Source organism: Oncorhynchus nerka, linkage group LG26 (assembly GCF_034236695.1).
Source record: "Oncorhynchus nerka isolate Pitt River linkage group LG26, Oner_Uvic_2.0, whole genome shotgun sequence".
NCBI classification, from domain to species: Eukaryota; Metazoa; Chordata; class Actinopteri; order Salmoniformes; family Salmonidae; genus Oncorhynchus; species Oncorhynchus nerka.
The window spans coordinates 40601930-40624986 of NC_088421.1; the positions used below are offsets into that span (position 1 = coordinate 40601930).

The 23057-nt window shown below is 44.4% G+C and overlaps 2 protein-coding genes across 6 annotated transcripts in view; both read right to left on the minus strand.

Moving 5' to 3' along the window:
- The window catches only part of cyth1a (cytohesin 1a), a 141814-nt gene extending 133504 nt beyond the window's left edge, over positions 1-8310 (minus strand). Inside the window, exon 1 of the mRNA XM_065010679.1 lies at positions 8096-8310. Coding sequence (XP_064866751.1) covers positions 8096-8114 — 19 coding nt within the window. The 5' untranslated portion in view covers positions 8115-8310. The remainder of the gene's footprint in view (positions 1-8095) is intronic.
- Positions 8311-10215: 1905 nt separating this feature from the next.
- Positions 10216-23057, minus strand: part of usp36 (ubiquitin specific peptidase 36) — a 36573-nt gene continuing 23731 nt past the window's right edge. For 2 of the 5 annotated variants that reach the window (XM_065010675.1, XM_065010673.1), the window contains exons 15-20: positions 17771-17898; positions 16763-17464; positions 15234-15424; positions 14361-14552; positions 14056-14171; positions 10216-13702 (exon numbers count right to left, since the gene is read on the minus strand). In XM_065010675.1, the coding sequence (XP_064866747.1) occupies positions 13571-13702; positions 14056-14171; positions 14361-14552; positions 15234-15424; positions 16763-17464; positions 17771-17898 (1461 nt within the window). In that variant the 3' untranslated portion in view covers positions 10216-13570. The other 3 variants (XM_065010674.1, XM_065010672.1, XM_065010676.1) reach the window with 2 other exon arrangements.

Sequence of the window (23057 nt, forward strand, 5' to 3'; positions counted from 1 at the left end):
GAGTTAGTAAGTGTATAAAAAGGTCTCAGTCTGGTGTCCTGAGAGGGCTAGATAGGGTTGACGGTGGGTACGTAGGGTTGAGTAACATCCCCCTCTGCAGAGTTAGTAAGTGTATAAAAAGGTCTCAGTCTGGTGTCCTGAGAGGGCTAGATAGGGTTGACGGTGGGTACGTAGTAACATCCCCCTCTGCAGAGTTAGTAAGTGTATAAAAAGGTCTCAGTCTGGTGTCCTGAGAGGGCTAGATAGGGTTGACGGTGGGTACGTAGTAACATCCCCCTCTGCAGAGTTAGTAAGTGTATAAAAAGGTCTCAGTCTGGTGTCCTGAGAGGGCTAGATAGGGTTGACGGTGGGTACGTAGTAACATCCCCCTCTGCAGAGTTAGTAAGTGTATAAAAAGGTCTCAGTCTGGTGTCCTGAGAGGGCTAGATAGGGTTGACGGTGGGTACGTAGTAACATCCCCCTCTGCAGAGTTAGTAAGTGTATAAAAAGGTCTCAGTCTGGTGTCCTGAGAGGGCTAGAGGGTTGACGGTGGGTACGTAGTAACATCCCCTCTGCAGAGTTAGTAAGTGTATAAAAAGGTCTCAGTCTGGTGTCCTGAGAGGGCTAGATAGGGTTGACGGTGGGTACGTCCCCCTCTGCAGAGTTAACATCCCCCTCTGCAGAGTTAGTAAGTGTATAAAAAGGTCTCAGTCTGGTGTCCTGAGAGGGCTAGATAGGGTTGACGGTGGGTACCTAGCAACATCCCCCTCTGCAGAGTTAGTAAGTGTATAAAAAGGTCTCAGTCTGGTGTCCTGAGAGGGCTAGATAGGGTTGACGGTGGGTACCTAGCAACATCCCCTGCAGAGTTAGTAAGTGTATAAAAGGTCTGCAGAGTTAGTAAGCAACATGTATAAAAAGGTCTCAGTCTGGTGTCCTGAGAGGGCTAGATAGGGTTGACGGTGGGTACCTAGCAACATCCCCCTCTGCAGAGTTAGTAAGTGTATAAAAAGGTCTCAGTCTGGTGTCCTGAGAGGGCTAGATAGGGTTGACGGTGGGTACTCAGTAGTAACATCCCCCTCTGCAGAGTTAGTTCTCAGTCTGTAAGGGCTAGATAGGGTTGACGGTGGGTACGTAGTGTATAAATAAAAAGGTCTCAGTCTGGTGTCCTGAGAGGGCTAGATAGGGTTGACGGTGGGTACGTAGTAACATCCCCCTCTGCAGAGTTAGTAAGTGTATAAAAAGGTCTCAGTCTGGTGTCCTGAGAGGGCTAGATAGGGTTGACGGTGGGTACGTAGCAACATCCCCCTCTGCAGAGTTAGTAAGTGTATAAAAGATAGGTCTCAGTCTGGTGTCCTGAGAGGGCTAGATAGGGTTGACGGTGGGTACGTAGTAACATCCCCCTCTGCAGAGTTAGTAAGTGTATAAAAAGGTCTCAGTCTGGTGTCCTGAGAGGGCTAGATAGGGTTGACGGTGGGTACCTAGCAACATCCCCCTCTGCAGAGTTAGTAAGTGTATAAAAAGGTCTCAGTCTGGTGTCCTGAGAGGGCTAGATAGGGTTGACGGTGGGTACCTAGCAACATCCCCCTCTGCAGAGTTAGTAAGTGTATAAAAAGGTCTCAGTCTGGTGTCCTGAGAGGGCTAGATAGGGTTGACGGTGGGTACGTAGTAACATCCCCCTCTGCAGAGTTAGTACTCAGTCCCTGAGAGGGCTAGATAGGGTTGCAGAACATCCCCCTCTGCAGAGTTAGTAAGTGTATAAAAAGGTCTCAGTCTGGTGTCCTGAGAGGGCTAGATAGGGTTGACGGTGGGTACCTAGCAACATCCCCCTCTGCAGAGTTAGTAAAAAAGTGTATAAAAAGGTCTCAGTCTGGTGTCCTGAGAGGGCTAGATAGGGTTGACGGTGGGTACCTAGCAACATCCCCCTCTGCAGAGTTAGTAAGTGTATAAAAAGGTCTCAGTCTGGTGTCCTGAGAGGGCTAGATAGGGTTGACGGTGGGTACCTAGCAACATCCCCTCTGCAGAGTTAGTAAGTGTATAAAAAGGTCTCAGTCTGGTGTCCTGAGAGGGCTAGATAGGGTTGACGGTGGGTACCTAGCAACATCCCCCTCTGCAGAGTTAGTAAGTGTATAAAAAGGTCTTAGTCTGGTGTCCTGAGAGGGCTAGATAGGGTTGACGGTGGGTACCTAGCAACATCCCCCTCTGCAGAGTTAGTAAGTGTATAAAAATCCCCTCTGGTCTCAGTCTGGTGTCCTGAGAGGGCTAGATAGGGTTGACGGTGGGTACCTAGCAACATCCCCCTCTGCAGAGTTAGTAAGTGTATAAAATCCCCCTCTGCAGGTCTCAGTCTGGTGTCCTGAGAGGGCTAGATAGGGTTGACGGTGGGTACCTAGCAACATCCCCCTCTGCAGAGTTAGTAAGTGTATAAAAAGGTCTCAGTCTGGTGTCCTGAGAGGGCTAGATAGGGTTGACGGTGGGTACCTAGCAACATCCCCTCTGCAGAGTTAGTAAGTGTATAAAAAGGTCTCAGTCTGGTGTCCTGAGAGGGCTAGATAGGGTTGACGGTGGGTACCTAGCAACATCCCCTCTGCAGAGTTAGTAAGTGTATAAAAAGGTCTCAGTCTGGTGTCCTGAGAGGGCTAGATAGGGTTGACGGTGGGTACCTAGCAACATCCCCCTCTGCAGAGTTAGTAAGTGTATAAAAAGGTCTCAGTCTGGTGTCCTGAGAGGGCTAGATAGGGTTGACGGTGGGTACCTAGCAACATCCCCCTCTGCAGAGTTAGTAAGTGTATAAAAAGGTCTCAGTCTGGTGTCCTGAGAGGGCTAGATAGGGTTGACGGTGGGTACCTAGCAACATCCCCCTCTGCAGAGTTAGTAAGTGTATAAAAAGGTCTCAGTCTGGTGTCCTGAGAGGGCTAGATAGGGTTGACGGTGGGTACCTAGCAACATCCCCCCCCTCTGCAGAGTTAGTAAGTGTATAAAAAGGTCTCAGTCTGGTGTCCTGAGAGGGCTAGATAGGTTTGACGGTGGGTACCTAGCAACATCCCCCTCTGCAGAGTTAGTAAGTGTATAAAAAGGTCTCAGTCTGGTGTCCTGAGAGGGCTAGATAGGTTTGACGGTGGGTACCTAGCAACATCCCCTCTGCAGAGTTAGTAAGTGTATAAAAAGGTCTCAGTCTGGTGTCCTGAGAGGGCTAGATAGGGTTGACGGTGGGTACCTAGCAACATCCCCTCTGCAGAGTTAGTAAGTGTATAAAAAGGTCTCAGTCTGGTGTCCTGAGAGGGCTAGATAGGGTTGACGGTGGGTACCTAGCAACATCCCCCTCTGCAGAGTTAGTAAGTGTATAAAAAGGTCTCAGTCTGGTGTCCTGAGAGGGCTAGATAGGGTTGACGGTGGGTACGTAGTAACATCCCCCTCTGCAGAGTTAGTAAGTGTATAAAAAGGTCTCAGTCTGGTGTCCTGAGAGGGCTAGATAGGGTTGACGGTGGGTACCTAGCAACATTCCCCTCTGCAGAGTAAGTAAGTGTAACAGTATAACTTTAGACCGTCCCCTCGCCCATACCCGGGCGCGAACCAGGGACCCTCTGCACACAGCAACAACAGTCACCCACGAAGCATCGTTACCCATCGCTCCACAAAAGCCGCGGCCCTTGCAAAGCAAGGGGAACTACTACTTCAAAGTCTCAGCGCAAGTGACGTCACCGATTGAAACACTATTTAGCGCGCACCACCGCTAACACCGCTAGCTGTTTCACATCCGTTACATAAGGAGACCCAGGAAAGGATGGCAACAGACTGAGAACATATTCTCTGAAGATGCAACATAAAATATACAACTAGGCTAAACAATATTTCTTTGTCTGACTAGATTAAACACACACACACACACACATACTATTCTTGAGCGAAAGCAAGGATTACTTTTATTCTCTCTCGGGAGCCTATAGTTATGCTGAATAATCCAAATGCATTCCAGAAAGAGGATGATGATATAACATTCTTACCAGTGGTTTTGACAGGAGGGTTTGTGTCCCAAATGGCACCCTATTCCCTATATCGTGCACTATGTAGGGATTAGGGTCCCATTTGGGATGTAGCTGAGGAGTGTCAGGGACACTGAGTGGGTCTAAATGTGCTGACTACATTCCTACATCCTGTCTCTCTTATTCGTCACATCACAGCTCATTATTACATAAGTAAAGTCCTATTTTAATTGAACCCCCTGTTATAAGGCCTACATTAGACTGGCATAACAATGACATAACAGTTGCCAATCATGACTGTTGGTGTCAACGACAAGACTTATATTACACTGTCATGACACAAGCCATGAATTAGCTGAACCAGTTTGCTGACCTAACCTACATTGTTGTGTCACTATAAAGTAATTTCTCAACTTCAACCGTTACGACTGCTCATGACTTAAGCTGCTGTATGTCATGTTATGTGTTTATATGCCTCATGACGGGGGACTCAAAAGTGTAACCCGTAAAGCAATAAAACATGCAGCACAAACTGTCAGATAAGTGACTGATGGTAGCGTAGTGGGAGGACCCTGAACCTCCCCTGTCTCTCAGGTCTATTAAACTAATACGTGGACAGAAACAGCCAACACACCACTCCCACTGAGACAGTAACAGTCCTATACAGCCAACACACCACTCCCACTGAGACAGTAACAGTCCTCTACAGCCAACACACCACTTCCACTGAGACAGTAACAGTCCTCTACAGCCAACACACCACTCCCACTGAGACAGTAACAGTCCTCTACAGCCAACACACCACTCCCACTGAGACAGTAACAGTCCTCTACAGCCAACACACCACTCCCACTGAGACAGTAACAGCCAACACACCACTCCCACTGAGACAGTAACAGTCCTCTACAGCCAACACATCACTCCCACTGAGACAGTAACAGTCCTCTACAGCCAATACACCACTCCCACTGAGACAGTAACAGTCCTCTACAGCCAACCCACCACTCCCACTGAGACAGTAACAGTCCTCTACAGCCAACACACCACTCCCACTGAGACAGTAACAGTCCTCTACAGCCAACACACCACTCCCACTGAGACAGTAACAGTCCTCTACAGCCAACACACCACTCCCACTGAGACAGTAACAGTCCTCTACAGCCAACACACCACTCCCACTGAGACAGTAACAGTCCTCTACAGCCAACACACCACTCCCACTGAGACAGTAACAGCCAACACACCACTCCCACTGAGACAGTAACAGTCCTCTACAGCCAACACACCACTCCCACTGAGACAGTAACAGTCCTCTACAGCCAACACACCACTCCCACTGAGACAGTAACAGTCCTCTACAGCCAACACACCACTCCCACTGAGACAGTAACAGCCAACACACCACTCCCACTGAGACAGTAACAGTCCTCTACAGCCAACACACCACTCCCACTGAGACAGAAACAGCCAACACCCCACTCCCACTGAGACAGTAACTGTCCTATACAGCCAACACACCACTCCCACTGAGACAGAAACAGCCAACATACCACTCCCACTGAGACTGAGACAGAAACAGCCAACACACCACTCCCACTGAGACAGTAACAGCCAACACACCACTCCCACTGAGACAGTAACAGTCCTCTTCAGCCAACACACCACTCCCACGGAGACAGTAACAGTCCTCTACAACCAACACACAACTCCCACTGAGACAGTAACAGCCCACACACCACTCCCACGAAGACAGTAACAGTCCTCTACAGCCAACACACCACTCCCACTGAGACAGTAACAACCAACACACCACTCCCACTGAGACAAAAACAGCAAATGATATCTTGCAATGAGGCCATTGCAGCCACCAGCTTCTATTTTCAGATGCATTAGGGAATCAGCAAGCTAACTAATAAATCATTGACATTATCAAGTCTCCATAATCAGGAGCATGATGACGACCCCATGGAGTCAAGGAATGACATCATCAAGGATGACTCTCCTGAAGTGTCAGATCTCATGCATAGCATTTAACTTCCTGTAAAGAGATCAGTTTACACTGGGGCTTGTTTATCTGGTGCATGCATCACCTGACTAGTATATGGCTGGACTGAAGCAACACACAGCCTATACAGTGCATTCAGAAAGTATTCAGACCTCTTGACTTTTTCAACATTTTGTTACTTTACTGCCTTATTCTAAAATTGATTAAATAGGTAGTTTTTTTCTCATGAATCTACACACAATACCGCATAATGACAAAGCAAAAATGGGTTTAGACATTTTTGCAAACATATTAAAAATAAAATATTACATATACACAAGTTCAGACCCCTTTACTCAGTACTTTGTTCAAGCACCTTTAGCAGCGATTACAGCCTTGAGTCTTCTTGGTTATGAACTACTAGCTTGTCACACCTGTATTTGGGGAGTTTCTCCCATTCTTCTCTGCAGATCCAGAGATCCTCTCAAACTCTGTCAGGTTGGATGGGGAGCATTGCTGGGCCACTCAAGGACATTGAGTCTTGTCCCGAATCCACTCCTGTGTTGTCTTGGCTGTGTGCTTAGGTCCTGAGTGCTCTGGACCAGGTTTTCATCAAGGATCTCCCTGTACTTTGCTCCGTTCACATTTCCCTCCGCCTGACTAGTCTCCTAGTCCCTGCCGCTGAAAAACATCCCCATGGTATGATGCTGCCACCACCGTGCTTCACCGTAGGGATGGCATTGGCCAGGTGTTGAGCGGTGCCTGGTTTCCTCCAGACGTGACGCTTGGCATTCAGGCCAAAGAGTTCAATCTTGGTTTCATCAGAGCAGATCGTCTGGTTTCTCATGGTCTGAGAGTCCTTTAGGTGCCTTTTGGCATATTCCTTTACTGAGGAATGGCTTCCGCCTGGCCACCCTACCATAAAGAACTGTTTGGTGCAGTGCAACAGAAATGGTTGTTCTTCTGGAAGATTCTCCCATCTCCACACAGGAACTCTGTCAGAGTGACCATCTGGTTCTTGGTCACCTCCCTGACCAAGGCCCTTCTCCCCTTATTGCTCAGTTTGGCCGGGTAGCCAGCTCTAGGAAGAGTCTTGGTGGTTCCAAACTTATTCCATTTAAGAATGATGGAGGCCACTGTGTTCTTGGGGACCTTCAATGCTGCAGACATTTTTTGGTACCCTTCCCCCAGATCTGTGCCTCGACACAATCCTGTCTAGGAGCTCTACGGACAATTCCTTCAACCTCATGGCTTGGTTCGTGCTCTGACATGTACTGTCAACTGTGGGACCTTATATAGACAGGTGTCCAATCAATTGAATATACCTCAAGTGGACTACAATCAAGTTGTAGAAACATCAAGGATTATCAATGGAAACAGGGCGCACCGGAGCTCAATTTCAAGTCTCATAGCAAAGGGTCTGAATACTTATGTAAATAAGGCATTTATGTTTTGTATTTTTTATAAATTTGCCACAATTTCAAAAAAACTTTTCGCGATTATGGGGTATTGTGTGGGTTAATGAAGACAATTTTTATTTAACAAATTTTAGAATAAGGCTGTAACGTAACATGTGGAAAAGGTGAAGGGGTCTGAATACTTTCTGAATGCATCTATGTATTGATGCCATTTAACGAAGAATCTGACAAAACTTCAGCATATTTATTCGTATTCATTCAGTTTTTCTATAAAAACAATGCTTTTATATATATTTTAAAAAATGGAGTCCCTGGGAGTCCCATTGAAATCAAAGGAGCCCTGCTTTATGTACCGATATAGATACAAATATATATGGTTCCCTATGGAAAATTTCCCATCTTCATCCCTGGCGCAAAGCTTCACCACCATGATGTTCAATAATTCAGCATGTCTTTTTATAGCCCATGAATTCCGACCAGACTACCTGTGCTGCTCATCAGGTAGCCGAAACAACTTCCGCCAATCTTGAACTTGACACATCGGAACTGTATGTAGCGTGACATGAATCTATTCGACTTGTGTGTTCATCATCACGCGCAGATCATGGCTTTTGGTAAGCCTAGAAGCGAACGCTTTAAACCACTGAATTAACGGTCATGTTTACTGAAGACAGGTGTTTACACGCGTGAGTATGCGTTATCTATATTTAGTGACGGAAAGATAAACAACCTACCATAATTCTCCCCATCCATACTGATGCTGCTGTAGGCTTCAGTTTCTTGCGCTCCCTCTGCTGCAGCCGATATCTCCAATACGACCGCCCACGCGTGTCCGGTTGTCAGTCTGCCTGGATGTATCCCTCCCTAAAGTCCCCAACTGATTAAAAACCGTGTTTTCATATTTCTTCTATTCCTGCTGAAAGTGAATCGGTTGTAAGTTATGTAGAGTAGCTAGGTATGCAGGCAGAGCTTTGAGAACATCAATCCATCCAGAGAGAAAACGCACGATCATGGCCCCTCCTTTCAGAGATGATGTCACGCGCTATAACTTTAATGTCAGATACTATGCCTTTTACTCATTTACATGTTTACTATTGTGAAGAACTAGCACAATTGGCTCAGAAATAAATGTTTCGTTGCACCTGCATGATGCCGGTGCCATGCATTATTTAGTGAAATATATGAGATCCCATGTTAATATTCAGACTTTTATGACACTGTAAAATGACAGTCCATTCGGAAGTATTCACACCACTTGACTTTTTCCACATTTTGTTGTTACAGCCTTATTCTAAAATGGATTAAATGTTTTCCCCCCTAATCTACACACAATACCCCACAATGACAAAGCAAAAACAAGAATTACAACATTTTCGCTAACTTATAAATAGGGGAGAAAAAGGAAATATCAGATTTCAGTAAGTATTCAGACCCTTTACTCTGTACATATGCAGCGATTACAGCCTTTAGTCTTCTTGGGTATGACGTTACAAGCTCGGCACACCTGTATTCCGGGAGTTTCTCCCATTCTTCTCTGCAGATCCTCTCAAGCTGGGTCAGACTAGATGGGGAGCATTGCTGCACAGCTATTTGCAGGTCTTTCCAGAGATGTTCAAATCAGGTTCAAATCCAGACTCTGGTGGGCCACTCAAGGACATTGAGACTTGTCCTGAAGCCACTCCTGCGTTGTCTTGGCTGTGTGCTTATGGTTGTTGTCCTGTTGGAAGATGAACCTTTGCCCCAGTCTGAGGTCCTGAGTGCTCTAGAGGAGGTTTTCATCAAGGATCTCTCTGTACTCCGTTCATCTTTCCCTCAATCCTGACTAGTCTCCCAGTTCCTGTCACTGAAAAACATCCCCACAGCATGATGCTGCCACCACCATGCTTCACTGTAGGGATGGTATTAGCCAGGTGATGAGTGGTGCCTGGTTTCCTCCAGATGTGACACTTGGCATTCAGGCCAAAGACTTCATTCTTGGTTTCACCAGAGCAGAGATTCTGATTTCTCATGGTCTGAGAGTCCTTTAGGTGCCTTTCGGCTAACGCCAAGCGAGCTGTCATTTCCCTTTTACTGAGAAGTGGCTTCCGTCTGACTACTCTACCATAACAGCCTGATTGATGGAGTGCTGCAGAGATGGGTGTCCTTCTGGAAGGATCTTCCAACTCCGACAGAGTCAGTGACCATCGGCTTCTTGGTCACCTCCCTGACCAAGGCCCTTCTCCCCCGATAGGTAGTCTTGGTGGTTCCAAACTTCTTTCATTTAAGAAGGCCACTGTGTTTTTTGAGACCTTCAATGCTGCAGAAATGTTTTGGTACCCTTCCCCAGATCTATGCTTCAACACAATTCTGTCTCGGAGCTCTACGGACAATTCCTTTGACCACATGGCTTGGTTTTTGCTCTGACATGCACTGTCAACTGTAGGACCTTAGGTACACACCTGTCTATATATCCAAATCATGTCCAATCAATTGAATTTACCACAGGTGGACTCCAATCAAGTTGTGGAAACATCAAGGATGATCAATGGAAACAGGATGCACCAGAGTTTAATTTTAGTCTCATAGCAAAGGGTCTGAATACTTATTTTCATAAAAGGTGTTTGAAAATATATATATTTTTATCAAAAATGTCTAAACCTGTGTGTAGATTGAAGGAAATTAATATAATACATTTTAGAATAAGGCTGTAACGTAACAAAATGTGGAAAAAGTGAAGGGGTCTGAATACTTTCCAAATGCGCTGTAGGAGGCCATATAACAACTCAAATGCAGTCTGATATTCCATCCAGGCTTTTGATGGTTAGTAGAATATATTCATATGTTCTACTAACAAAGAAGCAAGACCAGACCCCTATTCAAAGTCACAACTTTATTGCACCTGTATAGCTAATTACATGATCCATTTTGGTAAGAGTCACTTTTCATTATGAAAGGTCTCTCCTTGGTCTGAAAAGGCGGTGCAAAATATAGAACCATCAATGCAAATATGACGTGGATCAGTCACACCAGTATAATGTCCTCGTGTCAGTTTCCTTGAGAATCGAACATGTCCTAAAGCTCATTTCACAGTCAACATTAAAACACATTCAATGGAACTGGTGATGAAACCGCTCTCGTACTGTATGACACTACAGTAACAAGGTGTCATCGTATGAAACACGCACATATGAACATCCATCTGCAAGAAATTATTTAAAGTCTCACAATCCCCCACCAATCCAAATACAGATTTTATCTGTATTTTTTATAACACATGAAAGATTTGTGAAAAGTTTCTTTAAATGATTTAACATTATCAATTAACTATACTGTTTAAGCTGACATCTCTAGAATGAAAGTCAATAGGTGGCTAGAACTACACTAGCCTCGTACGAATCATCCTGATCTCACAAGCTTGCATTCTGTTTGCGTGTAGCCGATCAGACCAGGATGGTTTGTAAAGGCTAAGTCTACGCAGGGATGACGGGGAAAGCTTGGGAAACACCAGGCGGACTGTACAATCTTCTACACTGGCCAAGCGCTTTGTTTAATGACTAGCATTTATCATCTATTTATCAAAATCAGTGCCCAGATAAAGTGGAAGATCCCATGTTTTCACTCCCCCAAATATACTGGTAGAAAACAGGATCAAATGGTGGTGGTGTGTAATAAAATGTGGACTTGGCTAGAAGGTTGGTTGAACATGAGGGTTGTAAGGTTGGGGGATGGCTGGGTACATCAGGTTCCAGATGACCAGTTAGTTGGACTGTCTGTGGGTGATTTGCATAGAGAGAGTACAGATTGGGACAATGATCATGTACTAATAGCATATACATCAACTTCAAACTAACTATGCCTGGGGCAACGTACGCAATCTAGCCTGGCCCCAGAGGTCTGTGCTGCATTTCCAACATTTACAATGGCCATAGGTGTTGGCCAAACCACACAAACAGATCTGGGACCAGCCTACATGCAACTCTTTATCTGGGATAGAACACACAAAAAAAGAACTGTTTGGTTCATATTGAGGCCCAAAATTCATTCAGAAAACACATGATGCACAACCAAGCTGAAATTCACTGGAGATGGAGCATTACTAAACAATGGTCACCAACACAACTTTTAGTTAGAGACCAGGGACCAAGGACTTGACATTGGGAATAACACACAGAAGAGATGAGAAATTAGCTCCACTCATGACCTACTGTAGATGTCTAGGGTTGAAAAAAAGTTCCCAATTCAACCCACCCACCCCAGAATCACACTCACACCCTCTTTTGCAAAACAGAATGGGACTATTTACCAGAAAGGAGAGCAAATGGATTAGAAAGCAGATGAAACAATGATATGCCTAATCCATTAAAGGTGGATTATGTGGTGTTACAAACAGGCAAAGCCTTGACGTTATCGCTACAGTCCCCAACTTGACCTGGGGGTAGAGACATCCGCCTATGAACTTTGCAATTAGCTGATGTCGGGGCAATTCCTATTCCAGCATCACTTGGTGTTAATCGAACATGACATTTTCTATTCTGACACATCTACCAAATTACATCATCTTCAGAACCGTCAAATTCACCCAGGAAAGGAAACAAGAACAATCTGTTAGGGACGCAGAACTGAATATTCTGATATAGGAAACTTCAAATACCACCATCACGCATACAATAATCAATCAGATTAAACTAAAGATGGAGGCCGTTTGTCTGCGTGGGACAGGCATGTGACTGTTTCCCCCTCCAAATGTATGCTTGTAAAATAACAGTAGAATCAGAATATGTAAATGTGTCAGCAGCAGCCACAGTGGGTCAGTTTTATCAGGTCATGTAGAACAAACCAAGAAGGCATTGTGGCAAAGAAATCACACAGAATAAGAAACCATAAAAGCATAAAAGTATCAATCATTCCCAAACTAAAAGAGATGGGAATAAAGCATATCAGTTATGATGGCTTCACCCTCTGCAGTCCTGTTCATGTTTGGGATCTTTTAAAGGTGACTTGGTGATTGTGCTGATGGTGATCAGCACGAGATGGTCACCACATGTCTTCACATACAGAATAAGCCATATGAGTCAGGAGAACAGTATACACCTCTATTGGCCCACTGTCCTGCAGATCGCCCAGTCAGCACAGCGGTTGTAACCAGTGGTGTAGTAGAGGGTAAACGCACGGAAATGTCATTTACGCATGTTTTTTGTATTTTGCCCGAGCGTTTACCCACCATTTGTGGGAAAATGCATTGAACGTATAGAGAGTGTTGCTTTACTCAGCAAGAACGGCGATCAACGTTTACTAACCAACCAATTTTTTTTTTATACACTAAATCACTGGTTGCAACATTTTAGAATGTTCAGAGAAATAGATTGTGTAGAACACAATGATTTTCTATAGGAAATCATTTCAGCTCTATACATTACTATAATTCAAAGTTCTGCACGTTTCGCCCACCTGAACACAACCCAAGTGTCTCCCTCATAGGTTTCAATACATTTAGCTGATGGGTAAGGGTTATCTAGCATACATGATACAACATCTCTCACCTCAGCCTTTCACACAGATAAATGCTATATGGTGCATGCCACATCCTTTGATACCGGCTAGAAAACCCCAGAACCGTCTCCTAGAGTAGCCCAACCATGTAAAATGTACAAATATGAGAATTCCTGACATGACTTGTTCTGAATTCCTAACATAACATATTGTCATGTTATTACCACAGATGGAAGTTCATCACAGTACGGTAAATCCATCATATTCATGAGCAGCTTGAGCACCATTGACTGAACAATATTTTCATATCCATCTGAGACAACGGTGTAGAAGCAATGGTCAACTCATTGTTGCTGAACCCTGGCTGACGGTGGTAACATCACAGCCCGTGTTGGTCAGCTCACCAGACTCGGTCATCAAAGGAAGACTTGCGGTAAGTTCTATAGTGAAGAGACCAGCACAGATCAAAGATGTGTTGTTCTGTCAACTGGCCATGGTCTCTCGTATTGCAATCAGGGTATGAACCGCCAAGCAATTAAAAAAAGATTCACATTGTTACAGTGGTGTCACGTGTCGTCACTCCAGTTCGGTTGTACTGTATGTGGCCAAACATCCATTCTGGTTGGCTCTCAGTGACTGTGGCCAAACATCCATTCTGGTTGGCTCTCAGTGACTGTATCCAAACATCCATTCTGGTTGGCTCTCAGTGACTGTATCCAAACATCCATTCTGGTTGGCTCTCAGTGACGGTATCCAAAGCCGGTCTTCTTGGCGCCGGGTGTGACCGACCACATGCTCCGCCGGTCCTGGATCTTCTGGAAGATATTGCCGCTCCTCCTCTTCTCTCGCTTGTACTTTTTCATTTTCTTCACCTGTTCATACACACATAAGAAATATTCAGACCAGAGGTAACAGAGGTAAAACGTGCCGGAACCAGTTAGCGGCGCAGGCAAGGTTCTAGGAATAGTTCAGCCAGAAGGAGCCCTTCACACATGCTTTAGATGCAGAGCTAACTGGTGCATTCAGTTTCCACTAGGACTCTAGTGGAAGGCCAGGAGATTCAGGATGTTGCTAAATATCCGGGATAAAAATTTAAACAGAACCCTAGGTAAGTCAAAAACAAGATACAACTAAAGTATCCCTTTAACATAATGTCTTCTGTTGTAACAATCACTATGTGAAAACAGCTTTCCACGGGCTTGTGTGTCTGTGGGTGCCCTCTCACCTTTCCACTGTCGAAGTCCTCATCCCACTCGTCAATCACCATGTCGGTTCTGGCATCGCGGGTGTCGTCAATGGCATCCCTACTGATGGCAGATGCCTCTCCCTCCCAGCTGAGGACTGGACACACCCACCCCCCTCAGTCATTACAGCGCTACGCACAACAGCAGTATGAGCCACTACTGCCATTAGTCTCCCAGAGACTTAGCTAGCTACATAAATAACTTTGCGACAACTTTTTATTACAATTTCTTGACTCCACTGGAGGTAAAGTGCAACCTTGAGAATGTCTTATGTTCTAGATCTCACCTTGGGTTCCATAGGCTTTGTCCAAAGAGTTCTTCAGGAGCTCCTCAACCACTCCACCACTCCTCTTGCCATCCCAGACCATGGGGGCTGGGTGGGGGACATCCCCAGGACCACCCTCTACTGCTTCTGCAGCGGGGGCCTTGGAGCGCTTGTAGCCATCCTTAACCTGGCTGTCCCACACGATCACTCCAGCTATGGTGGGGGGGGGGGGGGGTGAGTGAGGTGAAACATTCACAACCAGGGACAACTAAAACCAGAAATAAAGTAGCTAGTAAAGATAATGGACCTGTAGTTTTATATAATATAATCTTTGAGAACTAACAAGCACCAAAATAAAAAGTGAGTCAGGAAGAAATTAAAATTCCCAAAACAATTAATTTAGCAGCATTGTGTATTATGTTTGAGCAAAAGAACAGCAGTAACCATGACAAAATGCATGGAATCACAGGAAACTTCTTTAAAACAAAAACAATTTCTCAGCTCTATGGAAAAATATGTAGAATTGCAGGAAACCGGCGGAAGGTTTTTTTCCAGCTACAAAGCCAGGAGGGCGGGGCCGACCGCGCTCATTGACACGCCACCTGCCCCTTTTTTAATCCAGAAAAAAAACTTTACATTTGCAGATGCAACAAAAAGAGCCAAAATAAAACAAAACATTTGAGCCCTGGGAAATTTAAAAATGTATACATAATTTACATAATGCAAAAACAAGGATAGAGCCTAATCAAGGGATATTGCCCACAGGAGTTAAAGTCCTGAAACCATATTCGAGAAGGAGTTTAGAAAAGTTTAGCCAAATAGGTTATGGTAAAAATGGGTAAGACTGGACTGTTGGCTTCAGTCAGTGCAGCAGTGTGTGGTGTGTGGGTCTACCAGTGCTCTCCACGGTGCCCTTCTTGGGAAGGGCCTCCGCTGCGTCAGTGTCGCTCCTCTGGTCGCCGGAGCAACAACGCCTGCTTTCCTCCCACTGTTTCACCTCTTCTTTTAGCCTGCGCTTCTTTAACTTCTTTGGGGCAGTAGAATCCCCAGCGCCGTTTTCAACAACCGTGTCCTTCGTCCCAGAACTGCTGCACAAAAAAAATATAGATTTCTATTTTTAACGTGTCAATGTGCAAAGTTACTGGACATTCGGTTGTATTTTCTCCTATATCTCCCATGTAAGATTCCATATTAGTCAGGGTAGGTTTGACCCAGTGATACATACTATATGTTGCTTCCAATACATTTAGCTAATATCTTGGCATCACAGCCTTAAGTTATAAATATATATATATATATAATATACACACAGTACCAGTCAAAAGTTTGGACACCTACCCACTCCATGGATTCTCTTTATTTCTACATTGTAAAATAGTGAATACATTAAAACTATGAAATAACACATGGAATCATGTAGTCACCCTTCCCCCCAAAAAGTGTTACATCTTTTTTGGGCGGGGATTTGACATTCTTCAAAGTAGCCACCCGTTGCCTTGATGACAGCTTTGCATACTCTTGGCATTCTCTCAACCAGCTTTATGAGGTAGTCCCCTGGAATGTATTTCAATCAACAGGTGTGCCTTGTTAAAAGTTCATTTGTGGAATTTCTTTCCTTCTTAATGTGTTTGAGCCAATCAGTTGTGTTGTGACATGATAGGGGTGGCATACAGAAGATAGACCTATTTGGTAAAATACCAAGTCCATATTATGGCAAGAACAGCTCAAATAAGCAAAGAAAAACTGTCCATCATTACTTTAAGACATGAAGGTCAGTCAATCAGGAACATGTCAAGAACATTTACTTTCTTAACGTGCAGTCGTAAAAACCACTATGATGAAACTGGCTCATGAGGACCGCCACAGGAAAGGAAGACCCAGAGTTACCTCTGCTGCAGAGGATAAGTGCATTAGAGTTACCAGCCTCAGAAATTGCAGCCCAAATAAATGCTTCAGAGTTCAAGTAACAGACACATCTCAACATCTGTTCAGAGTAGACCGTGAACCCGGTCTTCATGGTCGAATTGCTGCAAAGAAACCACTACCAAAGGACACCAATAATAAGAAGAGACTTGCTTAGGCCAAGAAACACAGCAATGGATGGCTAATTTGAAGAACCACAAATATATTTAGATTTGTTAAAAAAAACATTGGGTTACAACATGATTCCATATGTGTTATTTCATAGTTTTGATGTCTTCACTATTATTCTACAATGTAAAGAAAAACCCTTGAATGAGTAGGTGTGTCCAAACTTTTGACTGGTACTGTATGTTTTATTTACTTTTTGATGCGTTGGACCTTTTAACTGAAATGTTTAGTGCTGTAGGTCTAAAGCTACATGACCAGACAGACAAGTAAAAGTATTCTGTAATGCATCTACGTTTTCTAGCTAGAATATCACAATAACATTTCAAAGTGACCTTTCTGAAACAGAACGTGTTAATGTTGCTTCCTCCGGTCCCTCCTCCAATCTCCTTTTCTTCCTCCTCCTCCTCCTCTTCAACATCGTCACAGTGTCCATACTCTGCTCTCCTTGATTCGCATCACACTGGAGAACCACTGGAACCAACTGGAGCTTACTCTTAGGCTGGGGATGGGGCAGCTTTGGTTGTTCCAGGGCTCTTTGGTCAGGGGGGCTGAGTCTCCATGATCCCCCCTGACACCAGTCCTCCTCTTGGGCCGGCAGCGAAGCATCCAGATGAGACTGAACCCTTTCCCTGTGGTGCACGGCTGCATCTCCATCATCTTCCTCCCTCTTCCTCTTCTTTCTCCTTTTCCTCCTCTTCCTCTCACTGGCTGGTTCGATCAGTTCGGGCTCAGCGGGGATGTCTGGGATGACGTAGGCCAGTGATGGCTCTCGCTCTCCGCCTTCCATCTCAGAGTGACGCCGTTTCTTATTTTTCTTCTTTAAGGAGGTGGTGGAACTGCTTGGGCCAGGCTCTGACAGACTGGGGGTCTTGGTAGGTTTAGGGCTCTTTGGAAGGTGGGTCTGAAGACCATTGGTTTTTGGAGAGAGGGTGGAGTTTGATTTCTGGGGACTCTGATGCTTAGATGGGATGCCTGAGTGGACATGGTGGGCTGCAGGTGGAGATTGCAGTTTGGGTGAATGGAATGGACCAACCCTGAGAGGGGAATGAGAAGAAAATGTTCAAGAACAAAATAGGAGAAATTCAAACCATCCAGAAAAATACTGAACACAACATATAGTCTTATGTGTTGCTTCAAAAGTTCACCAATGGGACAGTAAACCAGTGAGAACTGGGTGATGTTCAGTAGAGCATACCGTAACAAACTGCTTTGAAAGGGAAACAGAATGAGGTGTTTCTAAATTGGACAAATTCAGATAGTACCACCCTGTTTTACTCAGGTTCAAACAGTTCTCCTGTTTTGTGCCCTCTGTTGAGGGGGGGGCGTGGTGCGGTTCGTACCTGTGACTGTGAGTGGGTGAGGTGAAGGTGAGGTTAAGTTGAGCAGGATGCGTGCGGTCACTGGACGGATGGCGTGGCAGGTGGGGGTGTTGAGCCTCAGTGCTGCTCGGACTCCGGCTGCGACTGGCCTGCAGTTATCGACAAAAATAAAAACTTGGTGGTCTAAAAGAAAATTGCCATGAACGTGACAAAAAAGGAGGGATGATCAAATAAGGAGGAAGGAATCATTGTAAAGACGGATGGAAGAACAAATGAACAAGGGAGAGAGAAAAACAGGAGAGGATGGTATGGCAGAGAAGAGTTAGAAATGGTTACAAGAAAATAATTGGAACTGAAACAAAAAGACAAAACATTGTAAAAAGAGGCGACTACTAACACAGGGCTGTCTAACCCTTCCTGGAGATACTGTCCTGTACGCTCTCACTCCAGGTTTTCAATTCAACCCCAGTTGTTAATAACCTGATTCAGCTTATCAACAAGCTCATTATTAGAATCAGGTGTGCTAGATTAGGGTTGAGCGAAAACCTACAGGACAGTATCTCTCCAAGAACAAGGTTGGAGAGACCTGTACTGGGGTATGTGGTTGGTTAGACAAGAGAATAAGAACACAGATGGTGTACTAGTCTTGCATAGGGCTGGGCGGTATACCATATACACACCGGTATTGATGCACGGAGCAGTTTGAGTTTTTACTTTACCTTCTATAACCATGTCCATGTTTGGTTTGTTGCTGGAGTTGGTACTCAACTCCAGCACGTAAAATGTCAGTTTTTATAGTTGACTCCTTTTGCTACTTGAGCTTAATACTAAAAATGGTGCCGGAAGAGATGGCTGCCATTTTACAGGCTCCAAACCAATTTGCGTTATTGTTTTTTTTACGTATTTTGTATACAATGTTTCTGCCACCGTCTCGTATGGCCCGAAAAAAGCTTCTGGATAACAGAACAGTGATTAGTCACCTCGTACTGGACAAAGCTTTTTTTCTTTAACTAGGCGGACGTAAAGGATTTACTTCAGACACCCAACAAGGCCCAAATCCACGTCATTCGCATCAAGAAGAGACAGAGATAGGGGTCATAGGTCGGGGTGCCTTGAATCCGACAAGTGAGTAACCCGCCTCTACCATCAGTCCTGTTTTCCAACGTGCACTCATTGGATAATAAACTGGATTAATTCCAATCAAGACTATCCTACCAACGGGAGATTAAACTGTAATCTCTTATGTTTCACTGAGTTGTGGATGAACAACGAAATTGTAACAAATCAAATTTTATTAGTCACACGCGCCGAATACAACCTTACATAGAGCTGGCTGGGTTTTCCGTGCATCGGCAAGATAGAACAGCTGCCTCCGTTAAGACAAGTGGTGGACTTCTGTGTCTATTTGGCAATAACAGCTGGTGCACGCAATCTAATATTAATGAAGACTCAATGTTTTGCTTGACTGAGGTGGAGTATCTCATGATAAACTGTAGACCACACTATCTACCAAGAGAGTTCACCTATATTTTTCATTGCTGTCTATTTACCACCACAAACAGATGCTGGCACTAAGACCGCACTCAACAAACTGTATAAGGCCATAAGCAAACAAGAAAATCCTCATTGAGGCGGTACTTCCTAGTGCCTCGGGGACTTTAATGTAGGGAAACTTAAATCCGATTTACCACATTTTCTACCAGCATGTTATATGTGCAACCAGAGAAAAACTATATAGACTTACAGACCACCTTTACTCCACACACAGAGACACATACAAAGCTCTTCCTCGCCCTCCATTTGGCAAATCTGACAAACTCTATCCTCCCGATTCCTGCTTACAAGCAAAAACTAAAGCAGGAAGTACCTGCGAATCGCTCAATACGGAAGTTGTCAGATGACACAGATGCTAAGCAACAGGACTTTTTTGCTAGCAGACTGGAATATGTTCCGGGATTCTTTCCATGGCATTGGAGTACACCTCATCAGTCACCTGCATCACCAACAAGTGCATCGATGATGTCGTCCCCACAGTGACTGTACATAAATACCCCAACCAGAAGCCATGGATTACAGGTAACACCGCACTGAGCTAAAGGGTAGAGATGCTGCTTTCAAGAAGCGGGACTCTAACCCGGAATCTTATAAGAAATACTGCTATGCCCTCTGACGAACCATCAAACAGGCAACAAAGGAATCAATACCAGACTAAGATTGACTCCAACTACACCGGCTCCGAGACTCATCGGATGTGGCAGGGCTTGCAAACTATTATGGACTGCAAAGGGAAGCACAACCACGAGCTGCCCAGTGACACAAGCCTACCAAACAAGCTAAATTACTTCTACGAACACCGAGACAAGCAACACTGACGCACGCATGAGAGCACCAGCTGTTCCGGACGACTGTATGATCACGCTCGCCGCAGTCGATGTGAGTAAGACTTTTAAGCAGGTCAACATTCACAAGGCCAGACGGATTACCAGGACGTGTACTCAGAGTATGTGCTAACCAACAGGCAAGTAGCTTCACTGACATGTTCAACCTGTCCATGACCGAGTCTGCAATACCTGCATGTTTCAAGCAGACCACCATAGTCCCTGTGCCCAAGAACACCAAGGTAACTTGCCTAAATGACAACCGATCCGTAGCACTCACATCTGTAGCCATGAAGTGATTTGAAAGGCTGGTAACGGCTCACATCAACACCATTATCCCAGAAATCCTAGACCCACTACAATTTGCATATCGCCCCAACAGAGACAGAGATTACACAATCTATTGCATTCCACACTGCCCTTTCGCACCTGGACAAAAGGAACACCTACGTGAGAATGCTATTCATTGACTACAACACCACAGTGCCCTCAAAGCTCACCACTAAGCTAAGGACCCTGGGAATAGTCACTTTACCTCTACCTACATATTACCTTTATTACCTCAACTAACCCCCCCCAAATTGACATTGTATGTTACCCCCTGTATATAGCCTCGTTACTGTCATTTTATTGTTACTTTAATCATTTGTTTTTTCTACTTTCTTTTTTTCATGTTTATATTTATTGATTACTTCAGTTTATGTAGTAGATATTTAAAACAATCTTAACTGCATTGTTGGTTAAGGGCTTGTAAGTAAACATTTCCCTGTACTATTCAGCGCATGTGACAATATATGATTTGACCCCTCCCCCCCTCGATGCTCAGACTGATACATGCAGCCAACCACACCAAGCCCTGTCTCATCACTCAAGGACAGCAGTTGCTCGACCACAGAGGCACAAGAACTTCCTTGCTGTTCACTCTGCATGGTCAGATGGATATAATGTTGGTGACATACTGCTGTCCACAAGCGTTCTATACACTATTCGTTTGTGTATCTTACTATCTGCTAGTTTGTCTTTTCTTAGCAAGGTGTTGCTAAAATAATTTGTTAGCCGCTACTGCTAAATCGCTAGTTAGCAAATTTAGCAAATTAAGCTAGCTAATACTGACTAGTGCCAGTGCTGGTGAATGCCTAGATAAGATACCATTGCACAAATATGCTTATCAGAGAGGAATAGGCAAAGCATGAATGTGTTAACTAGCTAGCTACATGAAGTAAGAAAACATGTAATGTAACATCTAATTAGGGTCACCTGGAAACACTGACCAACACTGGTTCCTACCCTGTAAATAATTCCTCCCTGGTTTATTCATTCGTTGTCGTGTCAAAACAACGTATTCAAGGTGCTCCCCACTATATTCCAACTACTTTAATTCCAACAGTTCACCAATTAACTAAGTCTATATTATTTGCCCATATCATGCTGCGTGGCACAGTGTGGAGTTGGATTGAATGGTATAACTGGAGAAATTGCGATGACTTATAATTTGTGTTGCTACCCTAGGGTCATGAACTACTCAAAGCATATTTAGATCTATTATTTAAAAACAATTATTCATAAAATACTGTAAAATATATGATATTTTATTCATATCGCCCAGCCCTCGTTTGATAGGAGAATAGGAACACCGTGTACTAGCTTTACAGTAGACTACAATAGATCCAATTGTCATACAATCAATTTGATAGGATAATAACGAAAACACCTTATTTTTAAGAGTTAGGGATAGAGGTGAAGAGAAGGAAGGCAGCAGGCAACAAAGACACTACATGCTTCCAAGGCAAAGCCCAGGGAAAGTAGCTGTATTGCTGATAAGACTATAAATAGAGCCATGTGTTTTGGTTGACCATGTCACATGACCTGGATTTTGACCTTTATTTTAGGCATGTTCCAGAACTTAGAATTAGACAAAAAATGTAGACAATTGTCTGAGGATGGTGCTGGACCATGTGACATAAAAACAAACGGATACAGTTTGATGAAACCTTTAAAGGTTGAACTACGTGACATGATTAACCAAAAGACAGGGCCCTAACTATAAAGACTACTAAACTATGATTAGGCCTAGCCTATTATCCAGTGTCGAGCCAGTGCTTACTTGCACCAGAGCTTTAAAAACAGACGCAACATACGGTTACACCTGCGACAAAGATCCACAATCAATCAGAGACGGGCAAATTTATCCACAAGACGTTTACAATCAGAGACAGTGTCTTCGTTTTAAAATCGGACACAAACCTCTCTCGCAGTAGTCAGTACTGGCTTGCCCAGACAGCGCTGTAGTGGCTAACATGCTGACCAGACTGGACGTGTCTCACGTGTGAGCGTTGCATAAATGTACACATGCATTCAATCATTGCACCCACACTGCTCGCGAGCGTCTGCGTAGCCAGGCGCTAAAATAGAAATTGGTTCTAATTGTGACGCTCAACGCGCTTCAAGTCCTGCCTCTACCATCTCCTCATTGGTTTTTAGGAGCATATACCCACATGGGTGACTGAAAGATTAACTGAGGTCCACACTCCAGTTGGTTGTAGTAATGCAGCTTAAAGTTGGTTACCAACCGCAATATAAAGTCCAAAGAAGGAAAAAGAAGCCTGAAGGAAGGAAAGATGACTAGAAATTAATTTGGTCTACCGTTTTATCGGTGGATTATTGTCGGAGTAGAGGACCTTGTGCATTTCAGGTAAAATAACAACCCAATATTCATATCCCAGGACAAATTAGCTAGCAATAGCAAGATAGCTAAATTGCCATAAATGTTGAATGCTTTTCAAACAGTCCCCAAATTAATATAATTGGTTCAGAGTTTGTTTAGCTATTTCAACCCTGTGCCCTGATCGCATCAGGTGTCGGTGTATAAAATCAACTTGCGCGCGTGCAGTCTGGTCAGCCAGTAAGCGCCTACTGAGCCATTCACGGTG